Source organism: Bombus vosnesenskii, unplaced genomic scaffold (genome assembly GCF_011952255.1).
Source record: "Bombus vosnesenskii isolate JDL3184/JDL3185 unplaced genomic scaffold, Bvos_JDL3184-5_v1.1 scf7180000013398, whole genome shotgun sequence".
Classification (NCBI taxonomy): Eukaryota; Metazoa; Arthropoda; class Insecta; order Hymenoptera; family Apidae; genus Bombus; species Bombus vosnesenskii.
This window is the reverse complement of record NW_022883023.1, coordinates 785495-808578: the sequence shown is the minus strand read 5'-3', so window position 1 is coordinate 808578 and position 23084 is coordinate 785495. Positions and strand designations below refer to the sequence as shown.

Sequence of the window (23084 nt, the reverse complement as noted above, 5' to 3'; positions counted from 1 at the left end):
AAGAGAGAGGCAAAACTAAATTTGGACACACATAAATTTCAAGAGGATGAAAAAGGAATGATAATTATTTTTTAATACGGTGCTACTGAAAAGAAAGTAGGTTTACGACGGCAAAACGCATGCGAGCTGCTACGAACTATAGACGTAAATGGCGAAACGAGCTCGCTTATTCACGTCATGGTACCTGTTCTTCGTCAAAGTATACGCATTCTAAAATGTCATAGTTCGATCGAACGAGTCAAGTAAGAGGAGCGTTAACCATTCTTTAATGGTGAGATTAAAATCGAGATGCCATGCTGGTACAAAGCGATTGAACGCACATTTGAATGAAACATTGATAGTAGTTTTATATAATAAAATTAAATGAAAAAAAAATCTAATGTGCTTCTTTACATTATCGTTTAAATTATTTTTTACCTATCCTAATCTTTCTATTCCACTTATCAAAATATTAAAACATTATTGTAGGGTAAAAGAAATTGAAAACCTCAACGCATACAAAATATCGAAGTTACTTTATTGCAGGTTTCTTAATCTCCAAAAATAAGTTTATATCGTGTATAATTTCGAAAACAACTAAAGAGACAGATGCAACGCAGGTACCACTTCAAAGTACAATGAAAACGTAATTATTTACAAAGCCCATTACCCTGATCCAGCTGGTTTCAATGACCTTGCGATATATCGTCAAGGTCTATATGTTGTGTAACATCGTCTATACATACAGGCGCCGCTCAGCATCAGCCTTCAAAATGTTTGCAAAAGTACTTTCGGTACTATGTATCCCATTATGTCTTTTATTATTTTACATGTCTTCTAAGGATTTGGCTGAGTCTGGATTAGGTTTCATTTAGGTAGTAAATAAAAGACATGATTATAATTTCTTACGAAATTATTATTACCATTAATCTGGAAGGTAATTATGTAGAATAATACATACTTCACCGATATGACCTTAATATATATTGTCAAGCTCAATGACTGAGTAATTCCAGACAATCGTCACTTGGTTTTAGATTCGATGATATTGTATTGATTGGATATACACATATTTTTTGAACGCGCCATTATCGTAAATGCAGCTGATTTTGAAAAAAATAGAAACAATGCTGCACCGAAACAGGTGCGAAAAAGTATGCGTTTAAACAATCCAATATGCATATAATGGCATCGAATTGTCAGCGATGTATATATGCTTTGTTTATGTTAAGTATCAATATCTTACTAACGCCTATTATTTCCGCTGCGGTCACTTGAATTCTCGAAATACTTACTCATTGTCAGATACAACTACTTTTACACGCAGTATTGTGCTTATCTATGTACTTTCACTTTTATATCTGAAACTGAAGCCTACTGACAGTTATACGTGGATAGAGTAAAACTACTCAACGCTTTGGCTTGGTAACATATCTCAAGGCCATTGAAATCGGTAGCGGTCAATTGCTTTGTAAATAATTACAGTAGAATTTTATAAAAGTATGAATTGCGCGTAATCAAAAGAACAAACGTGTATCTACCATAATTAGAATAATGAATGAAATTCGAAGATGAGTGGTGATTGTATAATAATCGATTCTAGAATTAACTGGGCACATGTATATCACATATTTATACATGAAAAACTATAATACAACGCATACAATAATTTAAAAAAAAGTTATCATCGCTTCATATACCACAAAACCATAAGCTGTACACAATTCAGTCTGACAAAGTGCTTGTAGATTCGCTTATTGTAATTTTGCTTCTTCCTTTGCTTTCCAAAGAATTAACTCCATACAAGCGACAGCATCCTCTTTGCTGTCGTGTCCACCAACTGTAATATGAAACAAAAGATTAGTTATAGAAGAATTGTTTTTACTTCATCACGAAATAAAATATCGTTATTGAACTATACATTGAACTATGAAAAAAGAATAAAAAAGTATATGATTCTAAACTAACCGTCATTTTGAATAATCTTCCTTAAATATTCGGAACAAAGATTCTTTAATGCTCTCTTTTGTGGATAACCATTTTTGTGTGGAAACATCACGCTTGTATCAACGACAGTATCGTGCAAAAGCCTTAAAGCTTTGAAATCGCTTTCTAAACTATGACCCACTAATATAGTTTTATCTGAAAACATTGTCAACAACGTTGCTTGGACATCTAATAACGTTGTTGTCACGTCTTTCATATTTTCCTCCGTAATCCCAGAAAACCTGTATACGCAATTTTAATATTGATTTGATTATTTATAAACATTGTATGAAAAATTACTTTTCTTTTTATTTGAAAGGAACAGGAGAAAATGAAAGAAGAAATATTTTTATATTTTTTACCTTGTATTATAATCGATTATAGGATTTTGGGGATTCACTAGCGTCTCATATACTACACTGCAATCATCATCAATGACTGTTATCCTGGTTAGTTCCAATCCTTGAGTTGTATAACACATTTCACAATCGAGTGCATATACCCCTTGTTCTTCTACCGGCGTATCTTAATAATAATAACAATGAGGACAAATAATAGAATACATATAAACTAGAGTTGGAAATAGAGATAAATAAACATTTACAAATTACCTTTCGGTAAAGTTCTCACGTAACCACGAAGGTTTTCGTAGTCTGTATAATCCCAAACGTGCGTCTTCGCGTCACAACAACCAGTTGCAGAACCATATTGTTGACAGCAACTGTATTTGCTTTCACCTCTGATTGTGAATTTTCTCCCCCAATGATATATACAGTTCTGTGATCGCGAAGCAAATCCTCGTTTATCAATCGCATAGGTTTGACCACATCGACTACAAATTCTTTCGTTAGGCACTTTTGACAGAACACTTTGATTTCGTGTGTTAGTTACATAGACTTTGGCACGACCCTGCAATTGAAAGAAATTGAGCGATATTTTCACGAATATTTTACTATATTTCTCAAAAGCTTTTTTCCCTCGGTTTACCTTCTGACCATCTGGATGTGGACGAGGAAACCCGTTATCTTGAAGTTGTTGCTCCGTCATTATCCATTTTTTTAGCATACCATATAAAGCTGCCCCTTTAAATTTCGTAATGGATCTTTTTGTTTTAAGAACACTCCACGAACCTTTAGTTTTCCCAGCCAACACTGTTTCATGAGAAACTGTACTACTACCTGGAATTACTATTGCATTATTATCCACAGATGAATTTTGATCAGCCTCTTTTCTCAATCTATGCGTAGCAAGCATGCAGGAATTTTTGTAAACAGCTAGTGCTTTGCATCTTTCGTGACAAGCATATTCTTCTTTAATCGCACGTTGTGCTGCATCCTCGGCATTTGTGTAAATTAATACACATACGTCATGCATCATATTCACATAATACTGACGAACGTTTAAAGGAAATTTCTGCGTGGTTACTTGTAATGGTTCAGGACGAATTAACTGAGGAACCTGAAACACAACCAAGACATTATACAGCTCTGTACGCCTATAATTAATTAAAAGACAAGGAATACAGACCATTTGTGGAACGTGAGCTATGCGTACACCACTCTTCGCCGTTTGTGCAGCTGTTTTATAATTATCTGCGGCTTTCGGTTCCACTAACTTTCCTACATTTTCTGTTACCTTTCTTTTTTCTAGTGCTAAGGATTTAGCATACGGTACATGTGCAATTCTGACACGACCTGTCGAATATGTAATTAATTATTAACAGTTTCTATTTATACTTTAAAATATCTTCATGCAAATACTTTCTTAAAAAAATAGTTATGTACCATTCCCATTTAACTTCAATTCCTTGTTACTCGTTATACCTATCGCTTCGGTACAATTACGACGTACATCCTTGGGAGCACTACTACTTGCAGAAATTGTTTTTTCTGCTACAGCATCGCGCATCAGACGCCACCTTTCGTACATTTTCTGTTGTGGATTTACAAATTTTCTCGCCTGTTGATTAACTCCAATTTGCCTGATAACACATGCAGCTGCTGAAGGATGTGCTACTCTTTTCTTGCCAATTTCTTCTACCTGTTCCTTTTCTTTTTCGTGCAATGCAGATGATCCGACTTTCAATGGTTCTGCTACCCTTGATTGTTCTGGTACTTGGTATTCCTTGTAACAACATTCCCAATAAAAATAAGTATACACAAATTAATACATTCTATATTGCAATTTTTAAGTCCCCAGAATTGTAACAAGATAAATTTATTACACATACCTGAAATATCTTTAAACACTCTTCTTGTACATCATGGTCTGAATCAGACATGCTAAAAGTTACATCAATATCATTACTGATGATACTACTATGATGATCATCATTCTCTTCATCATTGTCATTCATGGAATTCAGGCGAATGCTTTCTAAAGAATTTCCGAATCTCTCGGTTAAATCTTTCTTTTCCTTACTCTTCACATATTTTTCGTTTGTTGTATCGTCCAACCTACGATGCGTTTTCAAATGTTTGCTACTTCTATCACTTTTATTCTTAGTGTGCTCTTTTGAAGAACTCTTGGAATGCCCATGATGTTTCCCAGACCTATGATTGTCCTTTCTATCGCTCTTAGATTTGTGTTTACTGTCATCTTTATCTTGGACCTTGTCCTTTTCCTGATGTTTATATTTACTCCTATCCTTATCATGATTCTTATCTTTTGATTCTTTGCTTTTGTGTCTCAAATGATTTTTATTTTTACTTTTACTATGCGAACTGGAATGCGACCTTTTGCTTGACTCATGCTTTTCTTTATACCTTTTATGAGATGTACTGTGATCCCTTTGATTTTTGTCTTTATTATTATCCTTGCTTTTATATTCCTTTACATTTTTAACCGTACTTTTATTCAAATCTACCTCTGATACATTTCCTTTTTCACATTGTGAAGATTTAGAACTCTCATCACTAGGGAACGTTTCTTGTTTCAGAGTATCGCTATATGTCAATATTTTTTCATTATGATTTTCTTTGTTAATAGTTTTATCAGTGCTATCTATTATCTTTGGAAAATACATATCCTGTAAATTGTTCACATAGTCAGATTTTTTTACATCAGGATAAGATTCATTTTGTTCTATAGTCTTAAAATCAATGTGTGCAGTATTATTTTTATTTGTGTCATCATGATCGTCAGTGTTATCGCAATCATTACTATTCTCTTCTTCATCGTCAGAAAATTTTGGTTCGATATCTAAAGAATCTGGAGATATTTTACTAGACTGTACATCAGAAGTTGATTTAGAGCATGTGAGTACTTTATCCATCATATTGAGATCTGTTTCAATATGATCCAGTGCAGATTCATTTAATCCGTCACCCGTTTTTAGTCGAGTTTTCACTTTTTTTGGGACATATTCTTCCCTTTTCTTTTTATTCTTTGGATAATAGGTCTCCCTGAGTTTAAGTAAATATTCATTTGAACTACCATCCTTAGATGAATTTAGTGAAGCTGAGTCTGATTTGCATGTAGGTATATAACTCTGCATAGTATCCCGAACTTCAGGTGTGATTATCACAGTAGGTTTGTATTTAATTTCAACACTTTGAGGTTCTGCAGATTCATTGCCCATATTTAACCAAGGTTTAGTTTCATCCGGAGAAGATTTACGTTTCACAGCTACTGTATTTTTTCTAGTTGGCATATAGGAAATTATCGGTATGTGACGTTTCTTTAGTTCTGCAATTGGTGTTGGATTATAAACGCATGGTTGCATATTAACTGATGCTGGTGTATTTGTTCTTTCTTCTACCATAGTGGCCTTAACATTGTTTACTGTACCAGAAGATCCAGTGGTTAATGTTGGTTTTAATTCTTCAACTACCTGAGAAACAACATTCTGACAAGACAATTTATTATCTACATCTGTGACACTTCGATTAGCTAGGACTTTTTTGACAGCTTCTGTTACTAATTGTTGTAAAACGCCTGAATCAGATGTTACCATTGTAGCAGCTTTAGAGTCTTCAGCTTGACCCGCGGAATGGTTTTCCACTGTCTCTGTAGCCTCTGTGGTAACTCCAACATCTTCTAAAACAATATATAAACTTATATTTTTTAGATAAATGGTTTATGCTAGAAAACACTGAGATAAAACCGAAATAAATTTCTCGAGCAATATAAAATATCACGCGTAATATATTTATGATAAAGGAAAAGCTGAACAATAAAGGAACTTACCTCGTTTCGAATGCTTGAAATGACAGTAAGGTCTATCGCACGCTCCATTTTCATAAAATGGACAGTTTATAGCTTTAAAGTAACCAGTCGAAGGCAACATAACTATTTCATTGTATTTTATACTTTCGATCACTCATTCTTTGAAATGGTATCGTATAAAGTCATATTAGAACATTGGCTTTTAAACAAAACCAACCTTTGTAAACTTGCTTTATGTATCAAACATTATTCTTCTTTACATTTAATTAATGGACACGTGTGATTATTATAAATCAAGAGATTTATGAAGTTTTGTTAGACACATCGAAAACACGAAACTCAAAGCGAAGCGAATCCCGAGAACAGAGGTTATGTACAATTGAGTAGTACATTTCCCTATTTGCAATTTGTTTGAAAGTATTCAATCCCTTCCTTCCCCACCAGAACCAACCACCCTAACGACATCTTACTGTTTCCTCCATCTGCTCTTCCTCAATTTCGTACTTTTTTCAAATCTGCAATGACCAATAATGACGGTAAAACAATTCTATTATTATAACAATGGGTGCAAATATATAAGAAGTGCGGTCGTATATTGTAATTGTTTTTCTAATTTAATTGTACAAAACAATACAATATTCTAAATAAATACTTGATTCAAATTAATAAAAATATGGCACTAAATTTATAACTAGGAACTTATAATCTAAATATATTTTAAATCTAATAAAAAATGAATCCGGAATTTATTAATAATTGAACCTAATATGTGTATTAATTCGAAATATATTTCGAAAGTTTTATATTTCGAAAATTCGGTATTAATGAATATTTTGGTTAAATATTTGAGAATATTAACATAAAAATAAAATGCAATATATTTTGAAAAATAAGGTTTTCGTTTTAATTTGTCAGTATCCCTTGTGTTCTTTAAATAATTTTCATCTTCCGATAAATAGATTTGCATCGCATAAATTTTAAGTACGCGCCTAATACTATATTGTTATTTCCACCAAGCGATTCATGCGTTACCACATCTCTACGATTTCTTACTACCTATAGTTCAGCTAGTACAAAATGGTCGACGTGCCTTGACTGTATGATACAGATTGGTAGATACAACATTTTGTTTCCTCATGAAGGAATTAGATACAATACACTACGTGTAATATTAATGGATTTATAAAGGTTATTGCATTTCAGGTGTGTATTATTTTTAATGTTAAGTGATATCTTTCAATAAGCAAAGTAATTAAGTCGAGCGTTCACCTGTCAATACGGCTTCTTTTAGCAGCAAAGTGTGTACGTCGCCCTTATCAGAGTGTGAAAGACTGCATATATAACTGATGTTTTCCAACTCATAATAAGTCTAAAATATATCGTAATTGTGTTGTACTTTTTATTTGCGAATTTTTTCATTAACTATATAAAGATTCTCGAATTTATATGTTTTATGAAATGTTTTCGAAACGATAAACTTAATGTAACGCTATTTGTAATATTTACAAATGTTTCAGTATCCGATTTCGGAAAAATTAAATAATCATTTAATCGTCGGAAATAAAAGAGATGGAAAAACGACAGGAAATATTGGCTCCGTTTTCCTCTGGTAAGTTGCTACTAACACAAAGACATGAGTAATTTCTCTCTGTCTATATTATATACATTTATTGATACCATCATTGTATGTAATAAAATATTGAAGGAAGGAACATAATATTTCTTAGAGAGTTGATATCCTGTCTATATTTTATTTACTAAAGCCTTTCTTTCTCCTGTAAAAAGTATAAATGTTTATTGTTAATATTTCATACAAATATTATATGTAAATATTAGATATGTATAACTTTTTATATATTTGTTATGGAATATATATTCCAATATTGTTTCAATGTTATTGACTTAATATACAAATACAGTTATGTATATTAAATCAAAGTAGAATTAACGTTGTAGTATAGATGTGTGTCTTGTTTTCATAACTTTTTAAAATAAATTAATTCTCTTTAGTCTTCATTTATGACTTTAAATCGAATAAATATTATATTATACATATGCAATTTTATTTAATAATCTGTTATTATTATTATGGTTTTGTTTAATAATTAAAAACGAATTTCTATTGTAACAACTATAACTTTTTGTTTAAATTAATATTTTAGTTGTAATAAATTTTCTAAAATAACAATTTTCTACAGAAACTTGTCATTTGTTATATTTATAGGATGAGAATATATGTATGTATATTTAATTTTCACATGATTGGATTCAATGCTTCCATGAGTATAAAATTGATACAATACTGGTATTCTAAAATTATACATTTTATCAATACTTCAAAATATAGAAGTGTAATAGAAAATATTTGAAATAAGTTATAGTTTGAAATAAGCATAGCTAAATCATAATCAAAGTATTTCGAATTTATGTATAATATTTTTACTAATAAAAATATAAAAATTAAAACAAATTTAAATGATATTTTTATATTAAAATTATTTAGCATTTAAAAAATATTAAACAAGTAAAAAATTTAAAAATATGGTCAAATAATGAATTCGTCATTATTCGGATTAAATAATAATTTAGTTAGTTTAAGATGAGACTCCAAACAGATACAATTTAGATTTAAAAATATTTTGATTAAAGCCTAATAACTCTTGTAAACGATATTTAATCGCGAGATATGAATTATGAATACGGAAACAAAAGATAAAATTATTGAAAAGGGTGGTAATAAAAGTATTAGGTTGAAGGTTGGAGGTCGGTTAAGGATCGGGGGTGCATGGAGGTGGGGTGGCACGCGCGGACCAACGGATCAATTCGCGCTTGGGAGCTACGGGGAAAAGCAACAGTGTGTCTACCCCTTGCTTCCCGGAAAAGTACTTGATACGATTTAATCTCTTTTATTTATTCGTGATACTAGGATGACAATAAACAGTTCATCAAATCAATATGTAGGTACAATAGAATATGTTAATTGATTGAATATTTTCATCAGGAGTGTCATTATCCGGGTGATTCATGTGACCAACATCTATATTAGATTCTCTTTTTTGATAAAATTACAATAACATGTAACTGTTCGATCAAATATAATAAGAAAACTGGTTTTATCAGTAGAAGTGATAAGATCAAGATAATAGTCCTACATTTATTTATTACCAATTAACGTTAAATCGATGTAATAAGACATACTTGTTTCCGAATTGTGACATTTGACAGACGACCTTGGATTATCTGTGATCGATATTAATGTAATAAAATATAGCTACTATTTTCAATTAAGTTCGTTTCGATAAAAGAACTGAACAAATTATTCGTATTGATGTTCACACGTTTATAAAATTAAAAATACAAATATATATACCATACAATTTGACCTGGTTTTCATTGAATATATCTTTATACATTACTGACATGAGAGCGGGAGGCTGCTGCAATTGTCACGAGCGGGTCCCCTATTTGTTCTCTTCGCAGTCAATAGACGCGAGGACATTTGGATATCGGTTTTCTCATATCTCGATGCAGTTCATGAAGTGCGATATTCCTTGTTGCAGTACCGTCTTTTTCGTGAAAGATTATCTTACAATCTAATTTTTGAGTAATTTATATTGTGCCATACAATAACGTATTGTTATTACTTAAACTGATCACTGAATGTGTTTAAATAATAATTATTTTGTTATATTTCATCTCTGTATTATATAGTCATAAATAATAAAAAATGATTTGTTTTTAATATGCTTATAGATGAATGTCCAAATAGTGGGGAGGATAGTGAAGAAGATGTAATAACTGATTATTTAGGATCATCGCATTCTGATTGCGATCGTATACCTATTATTAATGGAGATCTTGGCAGTTTAAATTTACATGGAAATATAATTACTGAGACCGGCTACACCAAAGACAATACAGAGAAAACGGCTATTACAATGTCTGAAGGGACTGAAAGAGATGAACAGCAACAGCAGCATTCGCTGCTTACACTTGGCACTAGTAGTCAAGCTCAGACTAATCCGTTGGTGCCAATTATTAGTGTCACACCTCATTCACCTGGTCTTGCTAAAAACTACCCAGTTTTAGGTAAATATTTTTGATTTTTGATTTATGTAACTCCATGCATTACATTTCATTGATCTCAGTATCACTTGACATTACAAAATTTTATGTGCTTTTGTGGCTAACAATTCGTTCACCTCCTTGCAGAGGACAACTTGCAGCATCTGCATGAAATCCATGATTGTATTCAGCGTATGAGAGATCTGACGCTGAGCAACTGGGGATATAATCACCGCACATCTCACAATGATGTACCTCAACGGTTAACTTCATCATGTCCTTCCCTATGTCCTTTCATTTCACCTGAAATTGCACCACGCTCAAGCAATAATGATACAGGATCTGATCCTGATCTCCTTGCTAACTGTTCTACCAACAGCTCTCCCACACATTTTCCATCAGTAGGTCCTCGTTCACAGAATGCACAAGGTATAGACAGAAGACGCAGCTGGACTGACTTGGAAGACACTCGATGTGGGCGTCGCAGATATTCTGGGCAAAATCATCTACAAGCACAAAACATGGTTAATATTGTCTGATACATTTTTAAAGAAATACTTTATTCATTGTACACTTGTGGGATGAGTTTAATAGCTTCATTGCTTTTTTTAATATGTTTTGTTAAAGCTTTTGACTATTCTTTCCATTATTATATTCATTGTATAACCATTACAATTGCAGCGACAACGCAGTATTAGTTTAAGCAGTTTAGACAGTGAAATGGAAATAGAATTACATGGAAAATCTTGTACTAGACCTGTAGGAGTTGCTAGTCGAGCATGCAGATCGCAAGCAAGTACTCATTCTCTCAATGAAGCTGATCTTGTACAGGTAATGGATGCTCATATTGAGAAGTTTCTTATATGTTTAATTTGTAATGAAGTGCATTGCAAATTTTTCTTTAACAGAGCGAATATCAGAAGATAGTTACAAAACGATTCAAAGGTAGTCAAAGATTAGCAGACAGCAGTGGTTTAATGCCTGGTCTTACAGGTTCTCGTTTACCTCTTCAGAAATCTATTTCAACGCCTTCAATTGTTACACCTCAAGTTAATGCTCACTTGGCAGAAACTGTAACTAGAACAACACCGTCACTTACAGCGTAAGCTAAATAAAAATATTTTTAGATTGCACAGCTAGATCAATACTGATGCAAATTTGTAAGCTATTGCATTGTCTTTTAATACATTTAAGAAATAACAATAATATTTTTTGTAATAAAATTATTAGTGTAAGTCTTATATTTTGAAATGTCATTGAAGTATATTAATAATATTTTGATTTTATTTTCAGTTTTGTATTTATTTCATCAATTTTTAACAACTGCTTATAAATACTTCATGTTTTATGATCTAGCTTGCAATCTTTTTATGATATCATATACAAGTAGCATATAAAGTAACACATATTTTATGTATATATGAAGTATAAGATATGTGTATACATATATTTCTTTTAACTTAAGTAATTTTTAAATTAATAGTAAAAACAAATTGCATGGTTATTAATACGTTTATAAAAGATTTCAAAATTCGCCTACATTTAAGAATGCTTGCATCTTGTAGATGAAAGTATTTTAGCATGGTTGCACCATTTATTGCTATATTTAAGCAATTTTCAATTTTTTAAGACTACATTGCACCTATATTAAAGTCAAAATATTACTTCATCCTCATAATATTTGATTCCTAAAATTATTTCAAAAATTTTTATCTCGCGTTGAATAATCTAAGTAATCATTAAATAATCATTTAAATGATATTCCGTATACTCTGTTTAACTGTGCGTCTTTGTGGCACTATTATCTCGGTGGAAAACCACGCGAGAATATCTGATTTGCATCTTTTACACAATAGTCGCATACTTTGTGTTTGTACTTGATAATTTCCTACCATCCTGCATGGTACAGCCGACGTGAAAGAAACGAAAAGGGTAGTGGAAGTGAAACTGAAACTGAGGATCTTCACACTCCAAACAGCCATGAATTCCATGAAGACAGAGAAGGCACTCCAAATGCTCAGATATCCTTTGATGAGTTACTAACGGAGTGAGTATTATACATTTTCAGTTTTTCACATATATATAAGGTGTGTGGTAACAGATAGAAAACAATTTAAGGGGTGCTTCTATTATACAAGACAAAAAAGAAAAATAATAAAATTACGTTTGAATTTCTTTTTATTAGTTATTGACATTTAAAAGTCAATTTCAATATCCCTATAATATAGAATATTAAGAGAAGACTTTACTACCATAAATAATGCATTTTATTAAGAAAGATTATAGATTGAATATAGAACTTGCCTACTCACAAAAATCCATAAGAGAATATCAATCCACCCTATGGAATTTCTAAGTAGGAAAAACTATCATCTCCTCTAATTCACGAATTTGTCTGTATGATTACAAAAGAGATACATTATGTACACGACTTTTTTATTCTGCATTTTAGTCTTATTTTGGTTTGTCTAAGCAGTTATTTATCATTTGTTACCAAACACTTTATATAGTATATTCTGCTAACAAGGCACAAGGAAAAAAATAACTGGTTTGTATCAGCTTTATTATTAATTATTTTTTTCTTATATCGTATATACATGACAATCAGATTATAATACTATTTAGATTTTTCTATGTGTATTTTACTCTTTCATTAAAATGCTCAGTAATGTACGCATTTAGTCATAACTTATAATTTATTTTTATCGTAATCACTAGTGTAAATACACCATAGTACTGCTTGTAAATATTTACTGCTAATCATTTTCATACTATACTGTTTTATATTGTAAATTATTTAAATTAATTACATTTATACATATATTAATTATAATATGTAGATATAATAAATAAATATATGTACATTTCTTTTTAGTGGAGTTGTATATGACGATCATCAATCAGAAAAAACTAGAAGAAAACGAGGTTCTATCTTTTTTCGTAAAAAAAAGGTATTAAAATTATGATATAGGAGATTCAAGTATATAGATAAAATATAATTCTAAAAATTACAATGAAATTGCAGGATAAGAGTTCCATCAAATCTACATCAAGCATATCCACAACTTCAAATAGCTATAATGTTAAGAGAGGATCTACCGCATCGTTACCCCTACCAGCGTCCTCTGGAAGTGGAAGGTAAATAACTTTTATTATTAGAATTATAGATTTCTTGCATTGGATCTGCGTATCTGTGGTTCAAGATTCGCACGCAATTGGCATGACTAGGCCTAAACTCGGAGTTTATTACAAACTCTTCTTATTTTCAATAGAAGTACAGGAGAACTTCCAACATCCGAATTATTAAGAAGGCATGATTGTTTAAATGAGAAAATTTTTGAATATCGGAGAATCAAATTTCTAATAGCGAATAGATCTTCGGATATTAGAGATTCTACTGTACTGTATAACTTAAAGAATACATACACATATTTGCGCTCAGCAAAAAACGCAACTTTTTTTACTTTTCTTTGCTCATTAGATTTTTATAAAAATGTATCATCTGGGAGAAGTAATTAAACTTCGTTAATTGCCACTTATCAATTGATAATTTAATATAATTAATTGCCAAAAAAATTTTGATGTGTCAATATTTATATATATTTAAAACTTCTGTTAATCTATTATATTTCACATTTTACTCTGAGAAGTCTCTCTTACTGAATTTCTACATTTTGTATGAAAAACAAATAGAATAGGATAAATGCTAGAGGAAGTATTGTATCTGCTTATTATTCAGAAGCTTTGGCTGGCTCAAAAGCTTATTATTTCTAATTAATTTTGCAATTTAACCAAATAGTATGGCAAGCTTTAGCGTGTTTATCCTCGCGTCTCTAACATTAATTGATAAAAACATTTGCATATACATGTTAATTAACATACAAATTTCTATACCCAAACTTCTTCGGATATTGATTTTACAAGTTCAACATAAATTATAGATACGATACTAACGAAAAATGGTAGTTTTTACAATTCGAAAAGGGTATACACAATCTTTTTAAAAATGCATATCTATATGTTCTATATTGCACTAAAGTATGCTTTCGAAAAGGTAATGTTTACCTATAAAAGAGCGTGTATTATCAAGTGATATATAAAAGCTGAGAAACGTAATAGAGTAAGAAAACTGAAGAAGGAAGGGAAACAAAAGGCAAAATAAGGTTGCCCTAATGCAGTGTGTGCTTTTTCCTTCCCTCGTGCATTCCCTCTCGTGCAACGACAAACCGATCGATTGTTCGACGATTAAAGGGAAATTAACAGCAAGAAAGCCGTGACAAGCTACAGTCCTTGGCGGCGAGTTGCTACTAAGCTCGGAGTCAAGTAAGTCTCAGAAGTCTGATGTGTTCCTCCTATTCTGTCGAAGCGTTCGTACGTTTCTGTTCGTATATTAAGTCCTACACAGTAGTAGGATGACCCGCGTCTATCGTTTCTCGATTCTTTTCTTGCACACATTGTTCAAAAGGCAATTGTATTGCCTCTTTGTGTTGTATTGACAGAGACATCACCTTGCCCCTGCCTATGCTTCTGATATGCTTGCTTCTATCATTTCTGATTATTCAATGATATATTTTATGTATACATCTCTTTGTAACTTCATCCAATCATTATAATATAAACATACAATTGTTAAATAACTAAGTAATTTCTTTATCAAGCATCATCAAGAATGAACATCTAGTACTCTCGTGCTTCCAATTGATATAAATTTCTTTATTACCCTGCACTTTGACTTTCCCTCCATAGTATGAATTTGTAGCTTTATTTACAATCTGTCCCGTGCTACTAAATGTATCTCAGAATCTACATTCAGCATTGTTCACTCATAAAACTTTTGTAGAAATACATTAATAATAAACATTTTAGGTGTCAAGTTAGGGAAAATTCTATCATTATACACAGATAGGCGATTTCATGCTAAATTAATTATTTCTTTATGTTAGTAATATGTATTTTCCAAAATAAAATATGATGTAGTGCACGTAAAATCAGAGAAAAGGAGATTTAAGTAATAATTTTGCTAATTTCTAATTTATTTAAAAATATTGCGAAATTTGGAATGTTTGCCTGTTTTCATTAAAATGAGTTACACTTAAAAAATTTGATTTCAGAAACTATTCGCAGAACTTGACGTATTGTAATGTTGAAAATATTATTTAAAATATTCCTATTCTTTTAATTTGTCCGAAAATTGTGTGGTTTTTAAATTTAAGATGATGTAATGAAATGCTCCTCGAAATTTTAGTTAAAGAATAAGTCCTTTCCCCGATGAAGTTTTTGAAAATGTTTAATTGATTCAGCTTCTAAAGACGGTGCAACACGTGCACCTTATTTCAGGTAAACGGACTGTATGCTTCGCTATTATGGTCGGTTGTTTGTACTACTCGCATTCCATGTTCTCTCCATATTAATCCTTTCCTTTAATATTCAAAGTTTAGCAGCGCAACTAAACAGAAAATAAAGTGAATATAGACTACAATTTATGTTGAGACACATCATGTGACACAACCCTCCTTCTTTATATTCATTTGAATGACATTAAAGAAACCCTTCGGTAGGTACAAATGACATATGGGACGGATACGAGACCTGCCACTTTATTTTTATTGGATTGGCCACTAAGTGATTGCGAATTTTGTCAATACCACCTAATGTCAAAATCCGCAATCACTTAGTTGCCAAATAGATCTTATTCAAGAAGTATCTAATTCTTTATATATAATTTATCCAAGTTTTGCAGATACCTGAGATTACGGATTCAAAAGAGTCGGACAGGCTCGGATAAATATCCAAGATATACGAATGAACGGATAGCCTGTCACTCTCAAGCCGATTTGAGTCGATTAAAAGAAAGAAGTCATCCGACTAGGTCGGACATGATCGGTTTTGAATCTCGAAGTTAAGAGCTCACGGTTATTCATAAAATTAGAGATACGAATCGGTCCAAATTAGTCCGAAAATATTGGGCTACATGAGAATTCATGTCTTGAATATCATCTCGTTACCAGGTCATATTTTAATTTCGGGTACCCGCAGTACTGACCAATTAATATACAAACATCTGTCCCTAATTGATAAATAAACTATCAAAGAATTGTAACATGTTCAAAATATCTGACATCATATTGACCTTATAGATTTGTTTAATTAGAATTGCATTAATAATTTTGTGTCACTATACCCTTTATTACTTCAAGTTATGATAAATGTGGCACTAGTGTTTAATTTTCAAATCAGCATTAAGATAAAATTGTCTTTTATAATGTATAATTTTAATTATGGAATACTACAACAAACACAACATTTGTTTCTTTATGATAGAAGCAGTATTTAAAAATATAGACTTATATTTTTCTTTCAGTCAAACAATAAATGAGGAGAAAGATGGAGATGGACAACATCGTGATATATCTAGGTTTGTAGAAACTTGTGTATTATTCAATTTTCTTTATCTTAAAATATCTAATTTATAAGAGCTTTTTGTTTAAAATAATATTGCAGTGGATTAGAAGGATTTGACTTTGGAGATGACGCTTATCAATTCACAGTGGGCGATCTGGAAGGTTTGGATCCTGAATTAGGCCTAGCTAAAGAAGAACCTGATTCTTGGAGTGCTGCCATTGGACATAACGTTGCATTACGATTAGCTGATAACTGTGAACGAAAAGTGAAAAGACAAGAACACATTTATGAATTTGTACTTACGGAAAAACATCACTGTTTGGTACTTCTCGCCATGGAAAGAATTTTTGCGGAAGGTCTGCGACGTCACTTTCGTTTGGGTCAAGCAGATCTGGAACGCATGTTCCCAAGACTACGCGATCTCATTGATATTCATTTACGATTTCTGCAAAAGTTACGTAAGAGGCAAAACACAAATTCTATTGTTCCTACAATTGCTGATATATTAGTGGATCAATTCTCTGGAGAGAATGCGCAACGTATGAAGAGTGCCTATGGAGAATTCTGTAGTCGTCACAGAGATGCTGTTGAAGCTTATAAGTATTATTTGCGTCATGACCCTCGATTTGCACGATTCGTACGCCAATGTCAGGTAACCATAGTAGAGCATTTATTCTTTTGTTCATTTGCATATATATATATATATATAATAACATGAAGATGCATATAATTAACGTTTATACAGTCACATCCTTTGCTGAAGAAGAAAGGAATTCCTGAGTGCATTCTATTTGTTACTCAACGTTTAACAAAGTATCCACTGCTCGTTGAGCCACTCATAAAAACAGTTATTGCACACGAAGAAGGTGAAGATTTACGCAAAGCCCTGGTTCTTGTTAAAGAAATCTTAGCAAATGTAGATGCATGTGTTGCTGACAAGGAAAGAGAAGATAGAAAATTAGAAATCTATAACAAGTAAAAAAAATTATATATTTTATAAACTATATTTTTAATGCTTTCATACTTATCAATAACATTTCTTTTATTATTATCATTTAGGATCGACGCAAAATCTTTTGCAACATATCGTGGTACCAAGTTCAAAAAATCAGACATCATGGCATTTAATAGAATCTTAAAATTCGAAGGAACTGCATATTTAATGCAAGGTCGTGGAAAAATGACTGCCATTGTAGTGGTTGTTCTTTCTGACATATTATTTTTCTTGGCTGAGAGAGATCAGAAGTATGCATTTTTTGTGCCTGACAATAAGGCTGGTATAGTATCACTTCAAAAATTACTAGTTCGTGAAAAAGCGGGTCAAGAATCTAGAGGAATTTATTTAATAAGTAGTAATCCAGCTGAACCTGAGATGTTCGAATTGAAAATTCAAAAACCGAAAGATAAACAATTATGGATACAAGCAATTAGATCAGCAGTTGAAGCCTGTCCACAAGAATCTGAAAATGAAACTGATATATTAACTGAAAATAATAATAATAATGAATTAAGAGATACACGTTCCTCTTCTATATCGTTACTTTCTGTTGAAGAAAGACAACGTTTAGTTAAAACTAAAGAGTTACATGTTCTTAAGATAGTTGGTACGTGCGACATTTCGTTATTAAATATATATATTTTAATAAAAACGTGAATATGTTATTAAATCATTTTATATTACTATAACTAGGTGAACTGCGAAAAAAGGATGCAGAACAGGCGTTATTACTCGAAGAGAAAATCAGCTTACAAATGCAACTCTTACATGCTGCTAATATTTGGAGTGGGAACGAAAGTAGTGATAATGAGAAAATAGAAAAAGCTGATAAAGAAATTGCAGATTATACAAGATTAGTTCACAATGAAGGAACAGATACTACACAGTTACGACAAGAGGTTACTATGTTTTATATATACTACTTTATATATTTTCAAATTAAATTATAACTATAAAGGATATTCACATAACTATAAAGGATTTCTGTATATACTTTATAAGATATTATAACTTATATTATTCAAACTTATATAACATTTTTATTTCATTTTTAATCATATGCATAGAATAAATTAATCATATGTATAGAATTAAATTAAATATCCTGTACATATAAGTGCAGTGAAAACTAAAGAAAAAGTAATTCTTTTTGTAGGTGATTGTTGCTGTACAAGAAGCAACAAAACTTGCTAGCTCATTATCTTTTACTGCGGGTGGCGCTACTCTTTCGAGAAGTTTAAGTTCTGCGGGAGAGCGACATAGTGAGGCCTATGTTCCGTCTGCTCTTTGTGTTCCTCGAAGAGCTGAGACATTTGCGGGTTTTGATCATAACAAGGTAAATACACAATACATACATAGCAATTAAAATCAATATAATAATATTGTGTTCTTTTTTTAGGAAAAGTATCCGTTACGAGAGTCTGCAATTCATTCTGTAATTTCTCTTCCAAAGGTTAGTGAATTTATAAAAGAAGGTCTAGAAGAAAAAGGAAATCAAGATACAGAAATAAATAAAGATCAACAATGGGCAGCGATTCGTCTGTCTCATCATGTCTATAGGTTGGTCTGTATAATTAGTAATCAGATGACAACAATTGATAGTCTACAGGCTCAATTAGCAGCATGTAAAGAGGGTAGTATGGGCAAATCAAATAATAGACCTAATCCAAATCGCCAATTAGAAGAATTACGTAATTTACAAGACAAGTTAAGTCGAGAGAAAGCAGCGTTTCGCGCCGCATCACAACAAGAACAAAAGCAGCTAGAAGAAGAACGAGCCGAATTGGTAAGACAACGTGAACAATTAGCAGCAGAACAGAGAGATGTTACGCAGCAACGAGATCAGCTATATCGACGACTCGAGGCATTAGAACGGCAAGGATTGACAGTAGTTACAGGTTCTGCACCTAGTTCTACAACTATTCACTTATCCCACTTGACGCAAGGAACTGATACCACTGTGCAGACGCGGAAAGCACAGCCGGATGCTAAAAGAATACCATTAAATTTAATTAGTGCTACTAATCAGCAAAAAGTGCAAAGTAATCTTCCAGTCAAGCAACAATTGCCTCTAAAACTTGCTAGTGGAAGCAACAATAATAGTAGGCAAGTATAAATATTAGTTTGAAATTATGTGTTTAAATTACGAAATATATTTCATGCATATACATTTTTTATCTAATAAAAAATATAGAAGTGGAAGTACGAGTAATAATAGTCCAGATCGACATTCACGAACGGGAAGCAGCCCAGCAATCGTAACTGGCTCTACGTATTCTTCACCAGAATTAGGAAACAATCATGCCGCTACAAGTCAAAGTCATTCCTCAAATCGTTCACTTAGAATTACACGATCTCCTCCGGAATATTCACATCAGCAACAGCATCAAAGAACGGAACAGCAGCAACCATTGGAAGAAGAAGTCATTTTTTTCTGACGTTTCTTTCGTTTTGGTCGGAAACATTCTCGATCTTCTCGTCCTGCAACTGGCGAAGCTACCCCGACTTCTACATTAACTCCCTCTCGAAGCCAATCAAAAGATGCTCAACCTAGAAGTCGCGTAAAGTCTTTTTGACTTTCAACATTTTCTCGGTAAGATTTACGTTATTTTTAACGTTCTCTTCATTATTACTATTATCTTTAATTCTTCCTTGTTCGTATCGTGTTTATGATAAGCTCTTCCTCGACCACTTCTTTTCTTCTTCTTACTTGCCCGTATCTTTTTTTTCTCTTTTCTTTTCTTAAAAATTTTATTAGTGTTGTACATTGAAATGCAACATAGTATATAAGTGATGCATTTATGGTGTCCATAATAACAGTATGATTGTCAAATAAAAAAAGGGATATACTATATTATTCTCAATGAATTGATAAAAGATAGTGTTACTTTTCAACTGCTACTGAGGGCAATAATATCATTTTTATGCAAATTCTCACAGAACCTATCATAAAGGGAGAATAACTATAAAATATGTGAAGAAATAAAGAGATAATGATTAGTGCTCAGAAATATTTACGAAAAAAAATATGTTAAAATGGCCGGCTTAGTGAAATAGATCAGCCGATCTTGTTAAATTCTTACTCGTTATGTTATTAAGCCGACTGACAGTTTTAGAAACATGATTTTAGACGAATCTTTTAAGCAAATCTGTTGCAGTTTGCTGAAAATGCAAAATAGAGAAAATACATTATATTAGGGTTGCATATACAGACATATATACATGGATGTGTATATATATATACTTTTTCATGACATATGTATGACATCACTTGTACGTATGTTGAGAATGAGACTTGCGGAAGTATATTGTGCATATGAATGAAATATTGAATGTACGTTCGTACGTAACAATTTCATTTTGCGGCACGTATACGTGTATATGTATTTGTACATGTATGTGTATGAATGTGTGAGCGCGGTAGCTATTCTTATACCATAACTTTAAAAGTATTTTAATACGTGCTAAAACGACGGGTAAGATCCACTGTTAACAATAATGCATTGCTATTATGTGTGCCAAGCCACAGATCGAAATCGTTAATTATTTGAATTTCATTACATCATTCCTGTAACGGGTATAAATCATTTTTAATTTAATTGAATCGAAAGCAATTCAAGCAATATTTTATATTTGATACTTTTCTTCGAGATTATTCACTGCCATTATCATTAATCTGTAATCGTTTTCTCTTTTCTCCTTTTTTTAATAACATATTTATTGCATTATGTAAGATCAGTGATAATTCTTGATCGTTTAAACTATTTTATTTATACTTTATACGAGACTTTTTTGATGAAAAGACTTACTGAGTATTTCGTGAAGATGGAAAAGTTCCAGAGAAAGTATTATACAAAGATTGATCATACTGCACGTCTAATTGTAAGATGTTGGATAAAAAGTAATCTTGAAAATGTGGCTGTATAATCTAGATCGTCGTTATAAGGTAAAAACTTGTTTGTTTTGATATGTACGTCTTGTTTAAATTTTGCACGTATTTACCTCAAAAGATGCTGTAGCGTGCAATATGATCGAATAAAAGGACAGCGTCGTCGAAGCACGATGATAAAACACGTGACTAATTAATTTATCTTCGTGAAGAAACATAAATAATGCTATCAACTTGTCTCAATCAATCGTGATGACAATAGTTCTTAAAAGTATTTCCATAAGATGTAAAGCGTGAGAGAAAAAAAAAATATAATTGAATTCTTACAAGTCTATTATTAAAACAATGCCGAGTATATATTAGCTCGCAAATAATATTGTATTAACCTGTTAGTAGCCTTCATGGATGGGTGTACGACTTCATTTCAAAAACACTTAACACAAACTAAAATATTCTTAATATCATAATGCTCATTATGAAAAAAACATAGAACATATGCGAAAAGTAAGTTTTAACACTGGAATGTAATTCCACGAAATTATTCCAAATAGATATTACAAATTATATATTCTATACAGGTATATATATATATATATATATAATTATATATGTATATATAGATATATAATTTAATATATATTAAAGAATGTATTCTTTATATACATTAAGAACGTTGCACCATGTCAAATGTAACTTCATGCTATTAAAGTTTATTGTTATTAAATATTATCCTTATACAATGAAGTCGCACACCATCTTCAGGGTAACGCGAAGAATCAAATTGGGATAACAACTAAGGAGTAGTGCGGCGGCCTACATGCGTCTTGTGGCATCTAAAATATTTGAGGTCACTGGACAGCATAAGTTTAAGAGAGGATATAAAGAATTATTAGTAACGCGGTTTTCCACGTTTTAGTGAATCTTTACGTCCCGGACGCTCATGGGAAGTATTTTTGTACGTTTACTCTGTACCTACTATTTTACTCTAAAACTATATATTACTGTTATCATTGTGATACTCGCAGCTGCGATCGTATTTGGAAACGTTAATATAAAATTACACCTAATAAGTAAACGCGTATTTGTTTTAAGACGCGTTCACTTGATACATCAGCATTAATTCTCTTAGAGTTTAACGATTTTAAACTAAAGGCCGTTACGTCGGTTATATGCTAATATTAATTGTTATCATTGTGTTATTTGCTTGATTACTTCATCAAGATTACCATTTATTCGCGATACACTAAATGCGTCTATTCTATAACAAATGCACGTAAACTTTTATTTTAATAACTCCTTATATTGTAAAATGAAATGATTTTTCCGGAAGGCGATATCCATAGAAATTAATCTGTTACGTGGCAAGAGTAAACAAATATTTACGATATTTTTCTTCCTCTTTCAATTCTATACAAATATATACATACTGATATGTGATTTACATTCCTTAACGTTTATATATATACATATGCTACATTTTTCGATTGATACATGAATCGCCGTTAAATCATTAATCGCATAAAGAAATAATATCTATTTATTATAAATGTACATACAACTGTTATTGTAATAAAGAAAAACGTGAGGGAAATGTACGAT

General features: G+C 31.6%; 2 protein-coding genes across 5 annotated transcripts; one reads left to right on the top strand and one right to left on the bottom strand.

Annotated features, from left to right (window-relative positions):
- Positions 1-496: 496 nt before the first annotated feature.
- LOC117237759 (RNA exonuclease 1 homolog) lies at positions 497-6655 on the bottom strand. Of its 2 annotated transcripts, none has more exons than XM_033502064.1 (9): positions 6154-6655; positions 4196-6000; positions 3750-4089; positions 3493-3659; positions 2953-3423; positions 2577-2874; positions 2328-2490; positions 1948-2207; positions 497-1819 (listed from the first exon to the last, which is right to left on the bottom strand). In XM_033502064.1, exons 1-9 carry the CDS (start codon positions 6251-6253, stop codon positions 1734-1736), a joined length of 3690 nt encoding a protein of 1229 aa, XP_033357955.1. In that variant the 5' UTR covers positions 6254-6655; the 3' UTR covers positions 497-1733. The 2 variants fall into 2 exon arrangements, with proteins under 2 accessions (XP_033357955.1, XP_033357954.1); XM_033502063.1 differs by having other exon boundaries at positions 4196-6003; positions 6154-6654.
- Positions 6656-7186: 531 nt separating this feature from the next.
- On the top strand, positions 7187-22856 carry LOC117237709 (rho guanine nucleotide exchange factor 18). 3 transcript variants are annotated; one of them, XM_033501984.1, is made up of 18 exons: positions 7187-7335; positions 7650-7741; positions 9886-10221; positions 10345-10721; positions 10879-11028; positions 11106-11299; positions 12107-12244; positions 13073-13148; positions 13223-13335; positions 14449-14520; positions 16559-16612; positions 16699-17251; positions 17345-17574; positions 17659-18203; positions 18290-18495; positions 18753-18932; positions 18996-19702; positions 19791-22856. In XM_033501984.1, exons 2-18 carry the CDS (start codon positions 7702-7704, stop codon positions 20032-20034), a joined length of 4215 nt encoding a protein of 1404 aa, XP_033357875.1. In that variant the 5' UTR covers positions 7187-7335; positions 7650-7701; the 3' UTR covers positions 20035-22856. The 3 variants fall into 3 exon arrangements, with proteins under 3 accessions (XP_033357875.1, XP_033357877.1, XP_033357876.1); XM_033501986.1 differs by lacking the exon at positions 12107-12244; XM_033501985.1 differs by lacking the exon at positions 14449-14520.
- Positions 22857-23084: the final 228 nt, after the last annotated feature.

Bases quoted from the DNA above. Each gene is read 5' to 3' on its own strand.
- LOC117237759 (XM_033502063.1), bottom strand. From the start codon at position 6,253: ATGTTGCCTTCGACTGGTTACTTTAAAGCTATAAACTGTCCATTTTAT. The intron at 6,004-6,153 runs GTAAGTTCCTTT...ATATTGTTTTAG, and splicing joins TTTCAAGCATTCGAAACGAG to AAGATGTTGGAGTTACCACA. The intron at 2,208-2,327 runs GTAAAAAATATA...TTGCGTATACAG, and splicing joins ATAATCGATTATAATACAAG to GTTTTCTGGGATTACGGAGG.
- LOC117237709 (XM_033501984.1), top strand. From the start codon at position 7,702: ATGGAAAAACGACAGGAAATATTGGCTCCGTTTTCCTCTG. The intron at 10,222-10,344 runs GTAAATATTTTT...ACCTCCTTGCAG, and splicing joins TAAAAACTACCCAGTTTTAG to AGGACAACTTGCAGCATCTG. The intron at 13,336-14,448 runs GTAAATAACTTT...CGACGATTAAAG, and splicing joins GCGTCCTCTGGAAGTGGAAG to GGAAATTAACAGCAAGAAAG.